The sequence below is a fragment of the Somniosus microcephalus genome, chromosome 6, assembly GCF_052327205.1.
Source record: "Somniosus microcephalus isolate GS21.2 chromosome 6, FLI_Smic_1.0, whole genome shotgun sequence".
Classification (NCBI taxonomy): domain Eukaryota; kingdom Metazoa; phylum Chordata; class Chondrichthyes; order Squaliformes; family Somniosidae; genus Somniosus; species Somniosus microcephalus.
The window spans coordinates 91196458-91219613 of NC_140992.1; the positions used below are offsets into that span (position 1 = coordinate 91196458).

The 23156-nt window shown below is 43.6% G+C and overlaps 1 protein-coding gene across 1 annotated transcript; it reads right to left on the reverse strand.

The window, feature by feature from the left end:
- Window positions 1-2128: 2128 nt before the first annotated feature.
- Window positions 2129-19294, reverse strand: rbp1.1 (retinol binding protein 1, cellular, tandem duplicate 1). Its single transcript, XM_085990520.1, has 4 exons — window positions 17416-19294; window positions 16587-16765; window positions 10689-10790; window positions 2129-2483 (listed from the first exon to the last, which is right to left on the reverse strand). The coding sequence occupies exons 1-4, from the start codon at window positions 17486-17488 to the stop codon at window positions 2430-2432; spliced, it is 408 nt and encodes a 135-aa protein (XP_085846646.1). The 5' UTR covers window positions 17489-19294; the 3' UTR covers window positions 2129-2429.
- Window positions 19295-23156: the final 3862 nt, after the last annotated feature.

Here is a 23156-nt window from a genome sequence, read left to right on the forward strand (position 1 = left end):
CAATTCCACTCTCATACCTTCATAGTCTCCTTTATTCAAGCTTAGCACGCTTGTTTGAGATCCAACCTTCTCACCCTCTAATTGAATATGGAATTCAACCATGTTATGGTCACTCATTCCAAGGGGATCTTTTACTAGGATATTTTTAATTAATCCTGTCTCGTTACACAGGACCAGATCTAAGGTTGCTTGCCCCCTGGTTGGTTCAGTGACATACTGCTCAAGAAACCCATCCCTAATACACTCAATGAACTCATCCTCAAGGCAGCCCTGCCCAATTTGATTTGTCCAATTAATATGATAGTTAAAATCCCCCATAATTATAGATGTTCCCTTATTACAAGCCTCAACTATTTCCTGATTGATACTCCGTCCAACAGAGTTGCAACTGTTCGGAGGCCTATAGACTATGCCCACTAGTGTTTTTTTCCCCTTATTATTCCTTATCTCCACCCAAACTGTTTCATTATCCTGATCTTTTGACCCAATATCATTTCTCTGTATTACAGTGATTCCTTCCTTTATTAACATAGCCACCCCACCTCCCCTTCCTTCCTGCCTGTCCTTCCTGATCGTTAAATAACCTGGTATGTTTAATTCCCAGGCATTGTCACCCTGCAGCCATGTTTCTGTAATGGCCACAAGATCATCCCCATATGTAGTTATTTGTGCCATTAACTCGTCTATTTTGTTACGAATGCTACGTGCATTCAGATAGAGAACTTTCAAATATGTTTTGTGACACTTAGTTCCTGCTTTTGCCCTTTTTATTACTTTACCTTTTACTGCATACCTTCTGCCCCTTCCTGACACGCTCTGGTTTTTAATTTCCCCACTGCTACCTAAGTCTATGACCTTCTCTGTTGTCATTTTTATTATTTGCTCTCTAGGAACCTCCCCCCCACGAGTTAGTTTAAAGCCCATTTAAAGCACATACAGTTAAATTCAAAATGGAGGAGAAAAAAGAGGCTTCCAGCCTCATTATAATATTTAAATTGACGTCCCACCTCCTGGGAGCGGGTTGGTCGCCCGCTCCCCGTCCCGCTCCGTTAAAACCGGAAGTGGGCGGGTTGGAGGCGGGATCAGGTCGTGAATCTCATTTTTAACAATTTAACTGCCCCCATGCTCCAAACCCACCTGTTTTTAGTGGAAAATTCCGGCCGTTAACTCTGTTTCTCTCTCCACAGATGCTGTCTGACCTGCTGAGTATTCCCAGCATTTTCTGTTTTTATTTCAGATTTCCACCATTTGTAATATTTTGCTTTTGTAGTAAGGCATGTATAATACTGAAAGTTTGTTACTAACATTTACCATACAGCACTAATGTGTGTCCCCAATCCCCTTCATGGCAATGTGTGGTATAATACAACAACCTTGCTTTATCCCTTTGGGAAAGCAATTAACATATAACGCTTTGGTGTGGATCATGAGCATTCGTGGCATGAAGCATGTGTTAACATATTTAGCAATGACCACAAAAAATAAATCTTGTCATAAAAGACTTGGAAGAGCTATAATGAAGAGATTTTCCAATTTAGTTGAAATCAAATGGACCGAAGTACAATACTATAAATTGGTCTTTTATAAACAACCTATAGAAATTCTGATTTAAGCTTACAGTGCCTTAGCAAACTGTCGATACGTTTAAATAGAAATGAACTGTAACAGCAACAAAGATCAATCTAACATTCAAGTGCTGAACTAATGCTGTTGAAATATGCTGACTAATAAAATATATTTACTTGTAATTCATTTATGTTGCAAGGTTCAAGTCACAAAAGCAGGGGAAAGTGCAGTTCTAAGGATAAAGTGCACCACATTGGGAAATGGGGGCGAAGATCGTGTTTCCAACAAGGCAGTTCTAGTAAATGATTCCCTGATCTGCACTGACCGGAGTGGGTGGATTAGGAGTGAGAAGAAAAAGAGAGATTTCCTTTACATTCACACAATTGAGTGGGTGAATGAGGAGAACATGAGTAAGAAAGAGATTTGAAAACAAGAGAACGATAGAAAAAGAGATAGACAAGAAGAGAGATAGAAAGAAAGATAGGAAAAGAGGGAGATAGAAAGAGTGATAGAGATAGAAAAGAAGATAAAAGGAGTGAAAAAGCACACACCACAGAGGAAACCTTGTAAATTCAAACACAATGTTCAGTTTAATAAACATTAATTGTAGAAAGACAGAATGAGACAACTAACAGATCAAATTAGTTTTCAATCAAGGAGTAATATATTTGGACAAGTCACTGCTAATAAAAAATGGCATTTAAACTACTGTAATATTTTAAAAGGTGACCATGTTACTGTCTCCACTGATATTATGAACAGGTTTAGTCTTCATATTAAAGGGTATAGAGGCTTTAGAGATCCTCCAACTTTAGTCAACATCGCTCCATTGTTTTTTGTCTCCAGTCACATGCTGAGGTTCTTCACTGCACTTTCTTAAAGACTTGTTTACTTGTTACATCTCCAACCCGCAGTTCCTGGAAGGGGGTGAGGAAGAGAGCAAGAGGGAAAATAAAACAGTTAAAATTAATTGATTTCTTTAAGCATTTATAAAATGTATTTGGAAGATCATTTGATCTAGGATATTACATATACTTTTAAACAATAATATTTTGGGGTGCTCCCTAATTGGCCAGAGAACAAATTCACTGCATGATGTCTATATTAGGGTGAACACATTTCCTAAACCGAATCTAGGGACACATAGGGTGAGAGCACAGCGAAGTAGCCATGTAGGTTGTGCAGCGTAGCAAGGTAAAATTTTATTAACAGCCAATATTTTAACAGTTGCACGTATACACTACAACTGCAAAACAAATGTGCATATAATTACCGTGGATGTGACATCACACTATTGAAGCGCATTCAGACACTGTTTATAAATAATACAGTAACACTGTTCAGGAACGCCAGTTTTTCGTACTCACTGCCTATATGGCCTATTCAGAAAATCTCTTTGTTCACATCACTGCCCAAGTCATTTATTGCCCTGGCACAGTAAGGGTAAAGGGTCCTCCTGTCACAAACAGACTGGGGAAGAAGGCGGGGGGGGGCGGTCACCCTGACACAGAGATGGTTAAGGTGGTGGTTACTATGCTGCATGCCTATGGCAGTATTATAATGGAAACGGGGTGCAGCAGTTCCGCTATCCTCAGACATAATATACACATACACACAGAGACATGTTTTAGCCTCAGACTGGCACTGTTCTCATAGGACTTAGTGAGACTGAGGTATCGAGCCCTGTCTGCCGGGTTACAGAGGCAGACACTAAAACCCTTCCACTCCGCGCATTAACACACCTTCAGTGTTACCTGTCCCCGGGTTCCAGCTCACACAGACAACACCGCCATCACACCTCCCGTGCAAACACAGCCGCCCTCACCCCCCACTCTGTCCTTTCATTGGACCAAACCGAATCCAATCCAGTCAAAGCAATTCAGCAGACAACAAATGGTGATCCTCCCTTTCATTTGTCCATCACTGCCAATGGGGTGGGAATCTGTCAATCAACAGTGGGCCCGGTTGATCGGTCCATCTCTGAGTCCCTGAGTGTGGGCATGGATTTACATGAGCTGCAATTAGGCTAAATGGAGCTTATTCGAATAAAATGGCAGCAAGGGTATTCGGGGATGAGTTTCGTGAACTGGAGATTCTTCCGGGGCTATTGTTTGCCCAGGGACACAGTACCTCATCCGGGGACTGTCCCCAGAAGACGGGGACGTATGGTCACCCTAGTCTATATCAGGAGGATCCAGGATCTGTGCTGGTCTTGAATCCCACTGTAGATAGCAAAGCTTCAGACAAGGCAATGGAGTACTGAAATTGGGAACTACAAGAGTTTGGGCTTGCACAGATGATGCCAGATTCTCTTAGATTGAATAAGACACATGAACGATAAGAATCTGGTATTGAACCATACAGTTCAGGTGGGTCTTAGGTTTGGTCCCTGCTCTATGCTTAGTTATCTTATTTAATTACAATAAGCCTTAGTTTCCTTAGATGGGGTGAGGAAAGGGAAAGAAAAACAGTCAGTATACTCGCTCCTGATCATTATCCAGTGACCCCTGGAACTCTGCATCCATGGATACTGAGTGAGCATAGGTTCAGTCTCAGCCCATAGGCTAAACAGCTTACCAACAATCACTGTCCAATTCCTATACATAATGAACAGGCCCTTGAGCATGGTGCTAGCATTAACCACTTGCCTCAGGAGAAAGGGGATAAAAATGGAGATTTAAAAAAAGTATTATGAGATATTAAATGTAAAAACAAAGATGCAGGTGCCACACAAAAGATTATTGCTCAAGATAAAAAATCACGGGATTGGGGGTAATATTCTGGCGTGGATGGAGAATTGGCTCTCTAACAGAAAGCAGAGAGTTGGGATAAATGGTTCATTCTCAGACTGGCAATCAGTAACTAGTGGTGTTCCGCAGAGGTCAGTGCTGGGTCAGTGCTGGGTCCCCAACTCTTTACAATCTATATTAACGATTTGGAGGAGGGGACCGAGTGTAACATATCAAAGTTTGCAGATGATACAAAGATGGGAGGGAAAGTAGTGAGTGAGGAGGACATAAAAAACCTGCAAAGTGACATAGACAGGCTAAGTAAGTGGGCAGAGATTTGGCAGATGGAATACAATACTGGAAAGTGTGAGGTTATGCACTTTGGCAGGAAAAATCATAGAGCAAGTTATTATCTTAATGGCAAGAAACTGGAAAGTACTGTAGTACAAAGGGATCGGGGGTCATGGTGCACGAAACTCAAAAAGTTAGTATGCAGGTGCAGCAAGTGATCAAGAAGGCCAATGGAATGTTGGCTTTTACTGCTAGAGGGATAGAATATAAAAACAGGGAGGTATTGCTGCAGTTATACAAGGTATTGGTGAGACCGCACCTGGAATACTGCATACAGTTTTGGTGTCCATACTTAAGAAAAGACATACTTGCTCTCGAGTCAGTACAAAGAAGGTTCACTCGGTTAATCCCAGGAATGAGGGGGTGGTCATATGAGGAGAGGTTGAGTAGATTGGGACTCTACTCATTGGAGTTCAGAAGAATGAGAGGCGATCTATTGAAACATATAAGATTGTGAAGGGGCTTGATCGGGTGGATGCGGTGAGGATGTTCCCAATGATGGGTGAAACTAAAACTAGGGGGCATAATCTTAAAATAAGGGGCTTCTCTTTCAAAACTGAGATGAGGAGAAACTTCTTCACTCAGAGGGTGGTAGGTTTGTGGAATTTGCTGCCCCAGAAAACTGTGGAAGCTACATCATTAAATAAATTTAAAACAGAAATAGATACTTTCCTAGAAGTAAAGGGAATTAAGGGTTACGGGGAGCGGGCAGGAAATTGGACATGAGTCTAGGTTCGGAATGGTCATGGCCCTGTGGGTAGTGGAGCGGGCCCAGGGGCCGTGTAGCCTGGTTCTGTTCCTACTTCTTGTGTTCTAATTCTGTGTTAGATTTCAGGAGATGGTTTTATTCCTGTTCCTGGCTGGGGTGGAGATCGCCTTTACAGAAGGTAAGTACTATAGAAAATATAGGGACAGAGTGATCTCCTGGAAGAGTTTCGATCGCCTAGATGGGTCGGAGAGGAATTTCCCAGATTTTTTCTCCCAAATTGGCCATTGGGTTTTTTATCTGGTTTTTCGCCTCTCCCGGGAGATCACATGGGTTCGGGTGGGATGGAGAGTGATAGAAGATTTGAGGTTAGGATCAGATCAGCCATGATCTTATTGAATGGTGGAGCAGGCTCGAGGGGCCGGTTGGCCTACTCCTGCTCCTATTTCTTATGTTCTTATGTTCTTATGAAGGCCACCGCATGGTACAGTTGCAAACTGTAACATCAGTACGGGGCCCAATTTTAACTCCAGTCGTGATTTGGATGGGTGGGCTATGAGGTGAGTTCTGCTGCTCCAGAAATAAGGCCAGGACTATTTTAATTCCCTGGACCTCATTTAAATCCCACTGGCTGACTTCACGCCTGGCACAAGCAGGAAGTGGTGGGAAAATCACATGGCTCAGAGGCCACCCATTGACACTAGGTAGGTGATGGGATCAGCTTCTCAGTTGTCTCACGTTTGTGGGGGCAGTCCTGCTCCTCCTGGCCCCAGAAGGAAAATACAAAACAAACGTACTTGTTTGTGCTTCTCCTGGCCCCAGGTCCTCTTCCCAATGTCTTTATCTGTTGGGAAAGCTGCAGTGGCTTCCCTGCTCATACCCACCAGTTACAATTGCGGTCAGGACTCGATTACATCATTGGGACCCAACATGCATACGTAAAGGAGGTCCCCGCCAGCTTTGGGCGGGTGTCCTTGCTGCCTACTCAGTAGAGCAGGTGAACATTCAGAAGAGTGAGTTCCTGGCGGTTTTCCAGTGGGTAAGTAATATGGGAGATTTTAACTGCCCATCCATCTGGTTTCCACCTGTGGGTAGGGCTAAAATTGCCTCCTTTATGTGCGGGTAGGGTTAAAATTGCCTCCTGTATGTTTTCCATTCAGGTGTCTGCTAACTCCCTGTGTTTTTGACCATGTAATGTTCATTCCAATTTATTAGATCACAATTTGATCAGGCTTACACTTAACTGTCTGTTTACAAATGTCGCCATTTTTACAATTGTCAAGCCTAAAGGGCTCGATTTTAACGCAGCCGACAGGTGGGCTTTTAGGCGTGTGGGGGGTTAAAATCGCAAAACCTGGGGGTCGGGATCCCCCCCGCCTGGTTCCCGCCTCCACACCATTTTAACCTAGGTGTGTCTGATGGACCCGAATTAGTCTCGCCTGTAAACAGCACTCATTGGCCTTTATAATCCCATTTTAACAGGCGCTTCCCTGTTTAACCCTTTTCCCACGTAAAACGTACCTGGTCGGGATCACGCCTGTGAAACCTGGCGTGAACACTATTGGCTTGCTGACTATTAGCTGCAGGTCCAACATTAAAGAGGAAATTTGATCAGCTATCATTTGCAGGTGGCAGGACTTTGTTGTCTCAGGTCTGGGGCAACTTTTACCAGGCCTAACCACACCTGTGGAAGATTGGAGCTTCACACACTTCTCCAGTGTGACCTCCTGCGAGACTCCTCTCGCCACCTTCACTCAGCGCTTCCTCAACTGTGGCATCTACCAGAAGCATGGGAGGCCTTTTTTTCCTTCCCCTCTTGGCATTAGAGGACCTCCAGCCCCATTCGCGAAATGACACACACCACAACTGCAGAAGTTGCCATCAGAATTTTTATGAAAAACAAACAACTGATGACATTTTTACAAAATACACAGCATTTCACCCAAGTGACTACCCTTGTGACTATTTGTGCTTTATTTTCCTCTTACGCCTGCTCCTACATAGTGGTTCCCCTGTGGCTTCAGCAGATGTGGAGGCCCCTTGCTCACTTTCCTGCTGCTCCTGTCTCGACACCTTTGGCGGGCATCCTCTGGGGTGGCGAGCCTGTGAGGGTTCACCAGCAGTCTGCTGCTCCTGCGGCTGTGCAGGGCTTGAGACCTCTATCTCCGTTGGGTGTGGACTCCAGCGGGGCTCTGACCGAGGGCTCTGCAGTGGCATGGAAGTGTGAGCACTTGGAGAGGAGCCCCCACTTCCTTGAGGTCTGCCACCAACCTCCCTCTCATGGGTCAGGTCCCCCTCAGTGCCTGCAAGTGGCTTGAGAGCAGCTTGCTGCACATCAGGGGGGCCATGGGGACCCGTACCTGCAATGGCAGTCCTACTCAGAAGGACTTCCATGAAGGTCTGGTTTCTCTGTTCAATAGATGCCCATCGCTCCTCAAGAGATGTCTTTCTATTCTGAACACTCACCATGTTTTCCATACCCTGACGACTAACCTCCTCCATGGCCGTAGCCCTCCTCTCCTCTACCGTAGCCAGCCTTACCATGGAGGCAGCAATCATTTCCACGTAGGTAGCCATCCTTTCAGTATTGATGCGTTCATGCGCCACTGACTCCACAAAAGCTCTGCTCATGTTCGTTATGGACTCCTCCATTCGCTGCACACTCGCAGCGACCCTGGAGACAAAACCTGCCAGAGACTCCTGCATCTGTGCATGGAGTTCCATCACCTCTGATCTTATGGATGGACCCAGAGGCAGAGGGTCGACATGCAGCTGAGCCGAGCTGGCAGAGTCCTGCGCCCTCCGACGAGGACGCTCCACTGCTGTCCCTGTCTCCACAATCTGCTGATGCTCACTTGTGAGCTGTGATACACCAGGTGACAACTCTTCTCTATGTCCCGAAGGTCCCACCGAGGTGTGAGTGTCTGCGCTGGTGCTGGGTGCGCTTATTTCTGCTGACGCTGCACCCTCAGAGGTTGCAGATTCCTCTGAGGAGTCTGGCTGCTCAGGCTCTTCCTCCTGCACACTGGGGACGGGGGCTCTCGATGGTCCTGTGGGGGAGTCAAGGAAAAAGTTAGAGATGTGATGCCAAGGTTACATGCACATTGCATTTTGCAGATGATCATAAGTTCATATGATGTAGCTTCAGAATCATTATCAGCGACTCATGCAATGCCAATGAGAGAGAGGGAAAACTATTCTGTCACCAGCTTGCGGGGATGCTCCTGTCTGTCCTTCCCCAACTTCTGCATCTCGGTCAGCCCCGGCAATCTCCAGGACGCCTTCCTCTCAGGGGGTGAGCTGGGCTACTGAGGGCGGCCCTCCTCCTGTCCTGGCTCGCTCTCTCCTGTTGTGAGCTCTCTTTTCCTGCAATGAGGGAGACAAGTGGAGGTTGAGTGAGAATGAAGGAATGAGTGCAGAGGTTGCATAGCATAGATACTTAGAAAGAGACAAAGATGGAATGAGGTTGCAAGACCAAGGGCCCTCCCTGTGTGTAGTCAGTTGTGTTCAAAGCATCAGAGTGAGAGGGAGTGTGAGGGCTGCATGGTGGAATAGTTCTGTGAATGTGAGCATAGAGAGAGAGGGAATGGGTAAGGGTGCATGGATGTGAGTGTCTATTGGGATGTGCAGGAAGAGATTGCTAAAGCTGAGTGCTGGTGAGGAAAGGCAATGGGGATCAGATCGAGGGTGATGGAAACTTCATACAGTACTTACTTTTCCAGTGCGAAGAAGGTCATGGAATATTTTCCTGCACTGCAACCACGTTCTTCGTGTGAGCCCCAAGGAGTTGACTTGACCTGCCACCTGTAGCCACACAGCCTTGGTCTGACTGGGAGGCCTCTTCCTCCCTGAAGAAGGGAACAGGACCGCCCTGTGGGCCCTAGCACCATCTAGTAATGCCTGGAGTGAAGCCTCATCAAATTTTGGGGCAGATCTGGCCCTCCCGCTGGCCATTGCTCCTGCAGGCTCCTGTGCCATCTTAATGGTGACGTTTGGGAGCCTGCAGAGGAAGCAAGGCTTGCTGTGGACCTTAAAAGCAGCAGCAATGATGACGTCATATTCTGCGACTTTCTGACTGGAAATACTCAATTGCCAAGGCTTCCCACACGCTGGAAATCAATTGGCCAATTGAGTTAATATTGTATCAATCTCACAGACCCATTTAGAATCGTGTGGGAATCACTGAATTCGGGGAACCCGCCAATTTCCCGCACCGGAGTTAAAATCGACCCCTAAGACTTTTCTTTTGGATTTACTAAATTCAAAGTTGAAAAATGCACATTTACTACAAAGTGAACCATTTAATGAATACAAACAGCTACCATTAAAGTTTACTAACTAAATAAGATCTACCTCTGGAATTAGAATTCTGGGTTTATTTACCAATTTAGATTCTTGTCCACGTTTGGCCAATCAATCGGTTAAAAAAGCAATGGCTTTACATGTAGTGTGGACAGATAACGTGCCCTTTGCCATTTACTCATGCCACTCTTGAGTCAGCAACTGGGAATTATGCCAGAGTAATGCAGGTAAACTTATTCTGATAATTTTATTTCTATCTTATAAGAGAAAGAAACACCTGTCTGTGTGGCTGGAGAGATGCAACACATTACAAATGTCTAGTCTGTGACCAGGCTTGCCTTTAGCCAAATACAGACTTATTTGTTTTAATGTTTAAGATTCCTAATTAATTTTGCAGGAAACAAAATCTTCTGCAAGATCTTTTGTATAATCTGGAAAAGCAGAAACCAGGCGACGTTGGAAGGGGGAGTGAAGAAACAGCAGTACCATAAGGTTTGACTCCCATAATAAAACCTTATCAGATTCATGAATTACCATTCCCTGCAAATGGGAGGGGAATAATGATTTATCCATAGCTGATAAGATCTGTTCAAGTCGAGGTTAATCTCAAACCAGTATTACTATTTTGGCTGTACTGGTGTTGACTAGGTCGATTACAAAATACTCTTTTGTGTTTCTGTGAATCATTTAATAGCTTAAGTCTTCAGTGATAAGATCACAACTGACTGCACTTACTTTGTATTTTCCTCCTTAATATATAATATATAGAGTAAAATTCCTATCTCTGGATACCAACAACACTTACAAGCTGTAAGAAGTTTACTCAGAATATTTGCACCTATTGATGAGATTGGTGATGCAATTCCCTCCCTGTATTCTAGACATTATACAACAGCTACTAATATTAATGAGATCATTGTGTTTGAAATATAAATGTGGTAAGTTTCAAACATAAGTAAATTGTAATTACTTTCAAAAATACAAATTCTCCATAATATAAATAGCACCACATTATTTATCAACAAATGACATACCAGGTGTAGTTCATCACCCTCTATCCAGTGAGTCCATCCTCGGCCCTGTTTCTCTCCTTTCTGTACACACACAAGTCTATCCCCATCCCAATTCACTGTGGTCTAAAATGGAAAAAACATTAAAACAATGTCAAATGCACATAACAAAAAACTAAAATGCAACATAGGTTTCAGACTTGCACTTGATTTATTGATTGACAATAATAAGTAATTTTTCCTTATTAATCTAAGGACTTATTTCAGGAGCACTTTTCATAGATTTCATAGTTCTGCATGCCAGTTGTAGCCCCAATTACAAAATTGTGAAAAGCCACTCTCCCATAGTCATCTAAAATGCTCAATATTGGATTTATTTTAATTCAGCTACTAATCAGCCCTCATTTTCTAATGCTGTGTTAAGACAGCTATGGTTCAGCTCCATGAAATGAATGGAACATGAGTGGCCAATTCATGGATTGTTCTACATCCTGCAAAATTAATTTGGTACCTTAAATACTGTGAGAAGTCCTTATGCCTATAGTTCAGTAAGTCATTTGTGGAAGATCATCAGAAATTGTTCAATCAGAAATGTTCAATATTTTCTTAATTTTACCTGAAATTTCCACATTTACATTCCAACAAAGCATGGTTTTTAGAGTTAAGACATCTGGTGCAATCATTGGCATGTGATATGTAAAATTTTGAAGTTTGTATTGATAATAAATATCGATAATAAATCCTGTAAAATCTGAATTTCAAATAATTGACTTAAATTTAAACAAATACAATGGCCCTGAATTTGCGGTCGGAGGCTTCGCTCCACAAAGATCCGCGCCTACCTGGGGCCTCGGGATCCCTGGCTACTCGCACTACTCGGCCTCTTCAGGTACGCGTGGGTAGAGGCCCACGTATCCTAGTGGCGCTTGCATGGGCTGGCCCAATGAATGAAAGGGGAACCCCATTCATGCTTATTTGGATTTCGTATGTACGGAAACCCCTAAGCATGAATGGGAATACCCCAAAAATTACATGTACACATCAAATAAAAAAAATACATTTAAAATGAATTAAAATGCCATTTAATTAAATATTTAAAACAAAAATTAAATTTTTTGAAAAATAAATGTAAAAGTTTTAAAGGGACTAAAAATAACCGTACCTTATTTTACAGGTGTTTTAATGTTTAAATAATTGATTTTTTTAAAAATATATTCATTTAAACTCTTACGCTGGTACCAGTCGTAAGAATTTCATGGGCATTCACTGGGCAGAAGTTGGGCAAATGGCCCAGGGATGCGGATGATCTGTCAAGAAGCAGCTGAAGATGGTTGGGCCTGAGGAACTCCTACAGCGATGTCCTGGGGCTGTGATGATTGACCTCCAACCACCACAACCGTCTTCCTTTGTGCTAGGTATGACTCCAGCCAGTGGAGAGTTTTCCCATTAACTTCAGTTTTACTAGATCTCCTTGATGCCACACTCGGTCAAATGCTGCCTTGATGCTAAAGACAGTCACTCTCAACTCACCTCTGGAATTCAGCTCTTTTGTCCATGTTTGGACCAAGGTTGTAATGAGGTCTGGAGCTGAGTGGTCCTGTCAGAACCCAAACTGGGCATCAGTGAGCAGGTTATTGGTGAGTAAGTGCTGCTTGATAGCACTGTCGACGACACCTTCCATCACTTTACTGATGATTGAAAGTAGACTGATGGGGCGATAATTGCCGGATTGGATATGCCCTGCTTTTTGTGGGCAGGACATACCTGGGCAGTTTTCCACATTGTCGGATAGGTGCCAGTGTTATAGCTGTACTGGAACAGCTTGGTTAGAGGCGCGACTCGTTCTGCAGCACAAGTCTTCAACACGACAGCCAGGATGTGGTCGGGGTCCACAGCATTTGCTGTATCCAGTGCGCTCAGCGTTTCTTGATATCACAATGAGAGAATCAAATTGGCTGAAGACTGGCTTCTGTGATGGTGGGGACCTCAGGAGAAGGCCGATATGGATCATCTGGCTGAAGATGGATGCAAACACTTCAGCTTTGTCTTTTGCACTCACATGCTGGGCTCTACCATCATTGAGGATGGGGATGTTCACGGAGCCTCCGCCTCCCGTTAGTTGTTTAATGGTCCAGCACCATTCACGACTGGCTGTGGCAGGACTGCAGAGCTTTGATCTGATCCGTTGATTGTGGGATTGCCTAGCCTTGTCTATAGCATGCTGCTTCCACTTTTTAGCATGTGGTCCTACATTGCAACTTCCCCAGGTTGGCACCGCATTTTTAGATACACCTGGTGCTGCTCCTGGCATGCTCTTCTACACTCCTTATTGAACCAGGGTTGGTCCCCTGGCTTGATGGTAATGGTAGAGTGAGGGATGTGCCGGGCCATGATGTTACAGATTGTGGTGGAATACAATTCTGCTGCTGCTGATGGCCCACAGCACCTCATGGATGCCCAATTTTGATCTATTCTGAATCTATCCCATTTAGCAGGGTGGTGGTGCCACAGAACACGATGGAGGGTGTTCTCAGTGTGAAGATGGGACTTTGTCTCCACAATGACTGTGCGGAGGTCACTGCTACCAATACTGTCAGGGACAGATGCATCTGCGACAGGTAGATTTTTTTTAAAAATTGTTTATGGGATCAGGGCATCGCTGGCAATGCCAGCATTTATTGCCCATCCCTAGTTGCCCTTGAGAAGATGGTGGTGAGCCACCTTCTTGAACCACTGCAGTCCGTGTGGTGATGGTACTCCCACAGTGCTGTTAGGTAGGGAGTTCCAGGATTTGACCCAGCGACGATGAAGGATCGGCGATATACTTCTAAGTCTGGATGGTGTGGCTTGGAGGGGAACTTGGAGGAGATGGTGTTCCCATGTGCCTGCTGCCCTTGTCCTTCTAGGTGGAAGAGGTCACGGGTTTGGGAGGTGCAGCTGAAGAAGCCTTGGCGAGTTGCTGCAGTGCATCTGTAGATGGTACACGCTGCAGCCACGGTACGCCGCTGGTGGAGGGAGTGAATGTTTAAGGTGGTGGATGGGGTGCCAATCAAGCGGGCTGCTTTGTCCTGGATGGTGTCGAGCTTCTTGAGTGTTGTTGGAGCGGCACTCATCCAGGCAAGTGGAGAGTATTCCATCACACTCCTTATTTGTGCCTTGTAGATAGTGGAAAGCCTTTGGGGAGTCAGGAGCTGAGACACTCACTACAGAATACCTAGCTTCTGACCTGCTCTTGTTGCCACAGTATTTATGTGGCTGGTCCAGTTAAGTTTCTGGTTAATGGTGACCCCCAGGGTTTTGATAGTGGGGTATTCGGCAATGGTAATGCCATTGAATGTCAAGGGGAGGTGGTTAGACTCTCGCTTGTTGGAGATAGTTATTGCCTGGCACTTCTGTGGCGCGAATGTTACCTTCGACTTATCAGCCCAAGCCTGAACGTCGTCAAGGTCTTGTTGCATGCGGGCATGGACTGCTTCATTATCTGAGGAGTTGTGAATGGCACTGAACACTGTGCAGTCATCAGCGAACATCCCCATTTCTGACCTTATGTTGGAGGGAAGGTCATTGATGAAGCAGCTGAAGATGGTTGGGCCTAGGACAATGCCCTGAGGAACTCCTGCAGTGATGTCCTGGGGCTGTGATGATTGACCTACAACCACCACAACCATTTTCCTTTGTGCTAGGTATGACTCCAGCCAGTGGAGCATTTTCCCCGATTCCCATTGACTTCAGTTTTACTAGAGGTCCTTCGTGCCACACCCGGTCAAATGCAGCCTTGATGTCAAAGGCAGTCACTCTCACCTCACCTCTGGAAGTCAGCTCCTTTGTCCATGTTTGGACCAAGGCTATAATGAGGTCGGGAGCCAAGTGGTCTTGGTGGAACTCACACTGGGCTTCAGTGAGCAGGTTATTGGTGAGTAAGTGCTGCTTGGTAGCACTGTCGATGACACCTTCCATCACTTTGCTGATGATTGCGAGTAGATTGATGGGGCGGTAATTGGCCGGGTTGGATTTGTCCTGCTTTTTGTGGGCAAGACATACCTGGGCAGTTTTCCACATTGTCGGATAGATGCCAGTGTTGTAGCTATACTGGAACAGCTTGGCTAGAGGTGCGGCTAGTACTGGAGCACAAATCTTCAGCACGATAGCCGGGATGTTGTCGGGGCCCATAGCCTTTGCTGTATCCAGTGCACTCAGCTTTTTCTTGATATCACGTGGAGTGAATTGAATTGGCTGAAGAGTGACTTCTGTGATAGTGGGGACCTCGGGAGTAGGCCGATATGGATCATCCACTCGGCACTTCTGGCTGAAGATGGTTGCAAACGCTTCAGCCTTGTCTTTTGCACTCACATGCTGGGCTCCACCATCATTGAGGATGGGGATATTCTTGGAGCCTCCTCCTCCCGTTAGTTGCTTAATGGTCCACTACCATTCACGACTGGATGCGACAGGACTGCAGAGCTTTGATCTGATCCGTTGATTGTGGGATTGCTTAGCCCTGTCTATAGCATGCTGCTTCCGCTTTTTAGCATGCTGTTGTCTTGTGTTACCGCTTCCCCGGGTTGCACCTCATTTTTAGGTACGCCTGGTGCTGCTCCTGGCATGCTCTTCTACACTCGTTGTTGAACCAGGGTTGGTCTCCTGGCTTGGTGGTAATGGTAGAGTGAGGAATATGCTGGGCCATGAGGTTACAGATTATGGTGGAATACAATTCTGCTGCTGCTGATGGCGCACAGCGTCTGATGGATGCTCAGTTTTGAGCTGCTAGATCTGTTCTGAATCTATCCCATTTAGCACAGTGGTAGTGCCACACAACACGATTGGTGAGGATGAGGTCAAGTAGGTTTTGTCCTCATGTTTGTTCTCTCACCACCTGCCAAAGAACCAGTCTAGCAGCTATGTCCTTCAGGACTCAGCCAGCTCAGTCAGTAGTGGTGCTACTGAGCCACTCTTGTTGATGGACATTGAAGTCCCCCATCCAGAGTACATTCTGTGCCCTTGTTACTCTCAATGCTTCTTCCAAATGGTGTTCAACATGGAGTACTGATTCACCAGCTGAGGGAGGGCAGTAGGTGGTAATCAGCAGGAGGTTTCCTTGCCCATGCTGGACCTGAAGCGATAAGACTTCATGGGTCCGGAATCAATGTTGAGGACTCCCAGGGCCACTCCCTCCCGACCGTATACCACTGCGCCGCCACCCCTGGTGGGTCTGTCCTGCTGGTGGGACAGGACATACCCAGGGATGGTGTTGGAATAGATTTTGACATTGGCTGAAAGGTAGGGGGGAGATTGTGCCAGCCCTGGGGAGGCGGATATTCTCAATGCTGTCAAACGATGACAATTCATCTGTCAAAAAATTTTGACAGATGAAACGTCATACGCTGACATTCTCTGTCACCAGCTTTCCCTTAATTGGCCTGCTAAACCCGCTAAGGTCAAGCAAGGGCAAATAACGTGGGTTGGCCGGACTTCGATGGAGGCGGGACTAAAACCTGACAAGCTGCAGTCCTGCCTCCATCACGTCCCCATTGGCAAAATCACCCCCTAGGATTCTGTGAGTATGACTGTCAGGCTGTTGCTTGACTAGTCTGTGGGACAGCTCTCCCAATTTTGACACAAGCCCCCAGATGTTGGTGAGGAGGACTTTGCAGGGTCGACTGGGCTGGGTGTCCATAACTGGTGGTGAGGTCGTTGCCGGGTGGTCTGTCCGGTTTTATTCTTATTGTTTCTCGTAGTGTTTTTTTTACAACTGAGTGGCTTGCTAGGCCATTTCAGAGGGCAGTTAAGAGTCAACCACTGATTGGTCTTTGGTTAGTTTTGGCAATTTTTCTTATTCACAAAGTTAATATCCAAATCCATCTTGATCAGAAGCTTGACAGGATATTCTTAGATCTTGTGACACGGTGGCTGCACAATGCTTACCATACATTTGCGATCATCTATTCCGGATAAGTCCTCAGGAAACTCCTTGCCAATATCGAATTCCATGAGATAATTACGGAGGCTGCTGATGGTTTTAATGACTACGTGGTCTCCCTTCTGAGCAATGTCCTTGTCTGGTTTCAGCAAAACCGCAATTTTCCGCAAAGCAACGTTTACATCTGCAAAAATAGCAGAATAGCATTTGTGTTCAACTAAAACAAGACGACACACTGAGTTTTGCACTGCACATTATTAGGTGAAAATTGTATCTTACATAGAGAATTTCATTTCAATTATCATTCTCTCACATATATCTATTAAATATTCCATATGCAGTTAATACAGTATTACAAGTTGCCTCCGTTAACTTTGCACCGTATCTGGCGTGCAGTATAATACTGGCGATCGAAATGAAGGCTCAGATCCGAGTTCCCGCATTGTTATAAATGTGCAATCTGCTGCAATTATTTGCTCGCGCTCAGCGCTGAATTCGTATCAATGAAGGACTTGCACCTTTCATGACCTCAGGACGTCCCAAAGCTCTTCACAACCAATGAAGCACTTTTGAAGTATTGTAATGAGGCTTTAATAATGTGTTTTTAATAAATATCAGCAACAACTTCCCTTTAAAAGATGAAGATCCACTTAAATTGTCTACACCCTAAAATACACACAGAACATACAGGATTGCACATTATTGAAAATTGCAATGATTTCAAATGTTCCATCTTATTGTTAATTCTCAAAGCATCAGTTTAAATATTGTGCCAACTACTGAGTACAAAGCTATAAAGTTCTGGTTACACAGACACCAATGGTCGGATTTTACCTAGCGCTTTCAGGTACTCTTCGAAGTTCTCATTGGTTATCATTTTCCAGTATCCGCTGAAATCAGTTGACATCTTTAAGTCTTCAGAAACAGAAGAGCTGGAGCTTGGGCAGATCTGTCCTCACTGAGTTCAAAAACATGTGGAGACTGTTGTCCAACGCTCTTTATCAGCCTGACTATAACACTGTGAGCAGTTTGATCCGATTAATTGGGGAATTGGGTCATGAATTTTCAGGTCAGGCTCAGGAATCTCTTCAGCTGAAATCAGTGGTGCTTGTTAAGTAACCGTTTATTATAGTCTTCAGTGTCTCAGAATCGGTTGAGTTCATGCTTTGATTTCTCTCTCTTTTGAAAATAGAATATTTCTGGTTACAATGTTATTTAACTGGGGATTCTAGATGGCCCAGTAGATTATAAAACAGGATGGCGTACATACATCGACTTAACAAGAGGAGAGCCAAGCTCAAATGGTTTGTTGGGCCTGAACTACTAACCTACTAACCTACTGCCAGACATGTTAATATAAATAGATTTACTTTCATTTACATGTATACAAATCAGTTAATTTCTCAACGAGAACAACTGTGGTTTGGAGCACTCAGTTCTGATTTCCAAACCCAACAAACCTGCTGCATGCTTCAGCCACACTGTGAGAAAGGTTGCATTCCATTACAGAGCGAATAGCAAGGGTTGTGCTAGCCTGCTCATTGTGAATAGGCCCAACAGTAATGGTTCTTGTGGGTGCCCAGACCATTGTCCAGAATGACTGAATGTAAGTGTATGATCAGGATATGTTTAGAGATGTGTATCTGGTCACAGTTCCTGCAGTAGTCATCTGGTATGGAGGGGTGGGATCTGTGGAGTTTGAGCAGGGTGCAGTACATGAAATGTATTCTCTTCAGTTGGCCTTCACACATTTTCCTGCAGGTGGTGATGTTGAGAGCCTGTCTCTCTACTTCTCGCCACCCCCCCCTTCCATTAACAATTGGCCAACATCTCATTCTCGGGCTTCCTTTGAGTGATTTTTTTCAAGGCTTAATGATGTTTGTCCTGAACAAATATGCATTGATTGCAGCTTCTGTAGAGATTTCAAGCCAGCCTCACACAATGTCATCTGAGATGCAATCAGCATGTCCAAGGTAAACACTGGGGCAGTTTCAGTTCAGCATTTTTGGCAGTTTAGTGGCCTCAACAATTATGATTTACACAGGCGCCTAAGCTCTTCTTCTTTATGTGTCTTCACATTGTTCCCTTTGGGGAACTGTATGAAGTGGTGGAAGGATTTCTGGCCGCGTTAACGCTCCTTCCGTGACCGTAACCATCAGCTCTGATCACATATAAATACATTTTAAATTCTTACCTGATGACTAGGAATCTGATGGCTCTGGTTGAATGTACATCAGATAAAAAATTATATAGAGGCTTGTCCCTTGTAGCTTGTTGTTGGTCATTCATTCAATCTCTGTAATCTTATTGGGTGGGTAAAAAGCTATAATCTTTGGTCACCAGTGGAGCAAATAGACAACTTCACAGTTACATTGGCCTGGATTTTGCAGTGATAATGACAACGAACTGTTAGCGTTCACTGTCATTACCCCTCTGAAACTGATTGTAACTTCAGGATTTAGAGCATGTGCAGCTAAATGTGGAAATCCTGAAGTTGCGGTCAGTCATTCCCTGCTCCGCCACAGGCTGGGCTGTGGAACTCCCCATAGCCGGTAATCAGTTGAACTGATGAAAACTTAAGCTTTTCCACTGTAATATCACTGTTAAACACCCCATAAAAAGTTAAGCCCTGTTGGAATAGGTGTAACTGGGGTTTAATGGTGTCTTGACTGCTGAACAACCGTTCTGCCCTGAAAAATGAATTTTATATTTTTGTCATGTCAAATTTCTCCATTATGATAGAAAAGTACTAGATTTTTAAAATAATTTTAAAAATATATATTTTAAAAGTTTTTTAATGATATTTCAGCTTCTACCTTAACCCCATGTGTATGTTCCAATCTTTATTTTGTTCTCTGGAAAAATTTTAAAAAGTGAATTGATAATCAGTGCTTTTTATTTCCTGGTTTGCTGTCTGTGAGAATTCTTCAATGTGATTGGCTGCTTAGACAGCTTGATGATGTCATTACTGCTCTACACTGGGGATTACATTTTGACAGCACTACAATCAATTTAACATCGAGAAAGCTAAAGTTTTCACCACAGAGATCACAAGATCTTTGTGGGTAGCTTTCTTCAAGATCAGCGGCAATCACCGTTGCTTCACTGCTGACCACAAAGTTCAGGCAAATAGATACATGAATCCAAGGGGATGAGCACCTCATCATACTGTAATTCTGTAATTAGTGCAAACTGCTTTGGAAATTGTATTATGTTCAGATTTTTTTCCCTGTATTACTGCATGTCTGCTATCAGGTCCTATTGTAGCTCTGGTATCACACATTTGTCCTTTTTACATCACCTTCTCAACTTTTTGATCATTTTGCCCTGATCATACTGCCAGCATTTTCATGAAATCAGAACCTTACATAGATGACACAGAGCAACAGATGTGAACTATGATCCTTACTGTACTTCCACTTGTATTATAGTGTACACAGAGTGGTGCAAACTAAACTACATATGTTGTTCACGGTTGACTATCCACCATTCCTCGTACATTAAAAACATTCGCAATTAGGAAGACTACATCTTGAAAATACATTTCTATATGTTACCTGAATAAAGTCAGTGTTGACAAGAGACAATCAATAAATTCTGTCTGTATTTTCTTCATGGATATTGCTTGTGCTAACTTTAATAAATTGAAAGAAAAAGCTTTTTAAGAGATCCATATAATGATATGGTAGAATTGTCAGTTGCCATTATTTATGTCTGACATGGCTCAACACTGCTTCCTTGGACTGCTGACATGGCTTTCAGCACAACAAATAATCTTATTGGAACATAAAGATGCTATACTTTCTTGTAGCCCACAAATCTTCCCTGGTTTGAGCATTCAAAACCAGCACTCTGTAGGAGCCACCAAGAGACACTGAACAATCTGTAATCATTCCTTTAACCACTCTGTAGTGCAGTTGTGGACTGCACCTTTAAGCTGTGTGTAGGTTCTTGTATTTCCACGTGATGACGTCATGACGCCGATCACGTGACCCCCAGTTGGCGCGGAAAACGTGATGACGTCGGTTTCCAGTATTTAAGGGCAGTCTGAGAAAGGCTGGGAACCTGAACAGACCTGCTGACCTCTGCTCTTGCAGTTATCAGTTAAAGTATTTTGTTTATTAAAGTTTAATTATTTCGTTTCACTGCATTGGACTTCGTTATTCGGATAGGAACTTCCGCTCCGCCACAACTCCTTCCTTCTGTGCTGATACTGCAATCCTTAAAGAACGTAGCGCATCTGAAGTCAAAGATGGCCTTCAGTGTGGTGGGTGTCTCAGAATTGAAGTCATTTTGAGAAGGTTTCCTGAAGTTAGAGAATGAGAGGAATAAATTGTCAATACTGAAGCCAACTACAGTAGTAAAGGTCACCATAACCTCACCACATTTGGTACCAAACCAAAATAGCTTCACCGAAGAATCTGGCCTTCATAGTCACCATGAAGGAAATTCCAAACTGGTGATTTGTGGAGAAAATAGTTCTAGTTCCTCTTGTTACTCTTTGTCTTCTTCCTCTTCAGGAATGGGTGTCAATCGATAAATTATTTGAAATATTGCCATAAATGTTAAGACAGGAATGTGGTGATGGCAAACCTGGTTCCAAAATCCAGATTCCCAGTACACTTTCTGAGAACCTTCAAAGGTTTAAATAGGTTCCAATCCTGTAAAAAGTCACGCTATGTCTGGCCCCAGAATTTCAGGTACAATTTTAGTGATTTCATTATAACTTTGATCAGCCTAGGGGGTATAATTCTGTGAAAGTTAATTTCCTGCCCCTCCTGTAAACCTTTGAAAGCAGTGACTGGAATGTCAGAGGAAAATGTGGGGGTGGCGGGGTGGGGTCAGCCAATGATTAATGATTGCAGCAAATGTGGGACCTTCTCCAGAAAAGCTGCTTTCTTTACAGCGGTAAACTGGCCTTTCCCACCTTGGTGGGATCCACTTCTACATGGTTAAAGCACTGTATACCTACTTCATTCAGCTGTATGGTACATTGATGGCACATGAGGGTGATATAATCTGTCAGTCCTGTCTCTTTTTTGACATCATCTGGACAGTGCGGCAGCCAGAGGACTCTGAGGAAACCTCTGGCACAGACCAAATGCAGTGGAGACCGATATAACAGGTCCCACCACAATTTCTGTCCTCATTGGCCCCTGCCTGATCCAATTCACCCTAATCCCCAAGGAAATTTGGCGCCATAAACACAAGAGAGATAATTTTGACTTTGGCCGCTAGTGCAAAAGGGGCAATATCGGATCAGCTGCTCGGTATACATCTCTCCCGATTTTCATTCCCAAGGTGTGAAATTAAGTCCGCTGAAAGATTTGCTTATATTCAATTGTATTGAAAGCTTTGGAGACCAGAACAACTGATGAAAAAATGTTGGAGATCTAGATTTGGACTAAGCTCCACCAATTATGCATTCCTTCGCTAGACGTAGTGAGCCTCATATTACAGTGTCACCAGACAACTCAGCTTTAGGAATTGGGCCACTTTCTTTCAAAGGCCTCATTCTGCCCTTCAACATTTTTATTATGCTGTGACTAAATCAGTCAATAGATCTAAATGCATACAATTAGGTTGGTATCTCATCTGATTTTCTTCTGATATTGAAAAAAGGGAATTCTAGTTTTTCCATGAAATTACACTTAGGTTTTCCGTAATAAAACCAGCTAAAATGAAAAAATATTTTCATATTTTATTACACAACTGTTACCGACAGGAATGTAGCTCACAGTAAAATTGCATTGAAAATCATCTTTGATTAAAAATATGATTATTATAAGCTACCAAATGTATTTTTCCATCATACTTGATGTTGTGCAACGATGATGATCTGATTTTTCTGTCAACTTTGTAAATCAATACAAGCCAGATAAAGGGATTTGAATATTTGAAATAAAAATATATTTGAAATAAAAGTAGTTTGTCCTGATAAAGTTTGCCAATGTGAAATGGTATACCTAGATTAAGATTGCAATGAACTACAGATGAAAAGAGCCAATTTGCAAGTGTTTGTACGATCACTAGTTCGACCTATGTAAAAACTGAAAACATTGAGACAAATGCTATATTGTTTATACAAGTAGTTAGACTTTAAAAATATATTGCTGTTTCTAGGTAAGAATTTACAAATGTCTGTAACCTTCGGAGCTAGATAATGGATGACTATTTTAAACTGCTCAGAATTTCTCTATTACCTTTCTATACCACTCCACAATGACTGGTATAATAGAGACAATGAAACTGCGTTTGGATGTGGCATTTACTTGCTGGAATCTTCAAGAAGATCCATTTGCAGTTGGAAATTCCCCTTGCATGCACTACTTATTGTTGCATACAAATGGGAAGTTTAGTGCAAATTTTGAGATAACTGGAGGAAAACAACACAATTCTGAATCTAACAGTTATAAGAAATCCTTATTGCAAGCCACTTTGTATTTTCCTCCTTTTCTTTTTCTCACATCATCTCACCGACCCAATAGCCTGGATGAGCTTACCATTTAGACAAGCATAGCCCACCAACATTTTCTCTGTTGCTCTTCTTTCAGTATTGAAAAATGACCCACTAA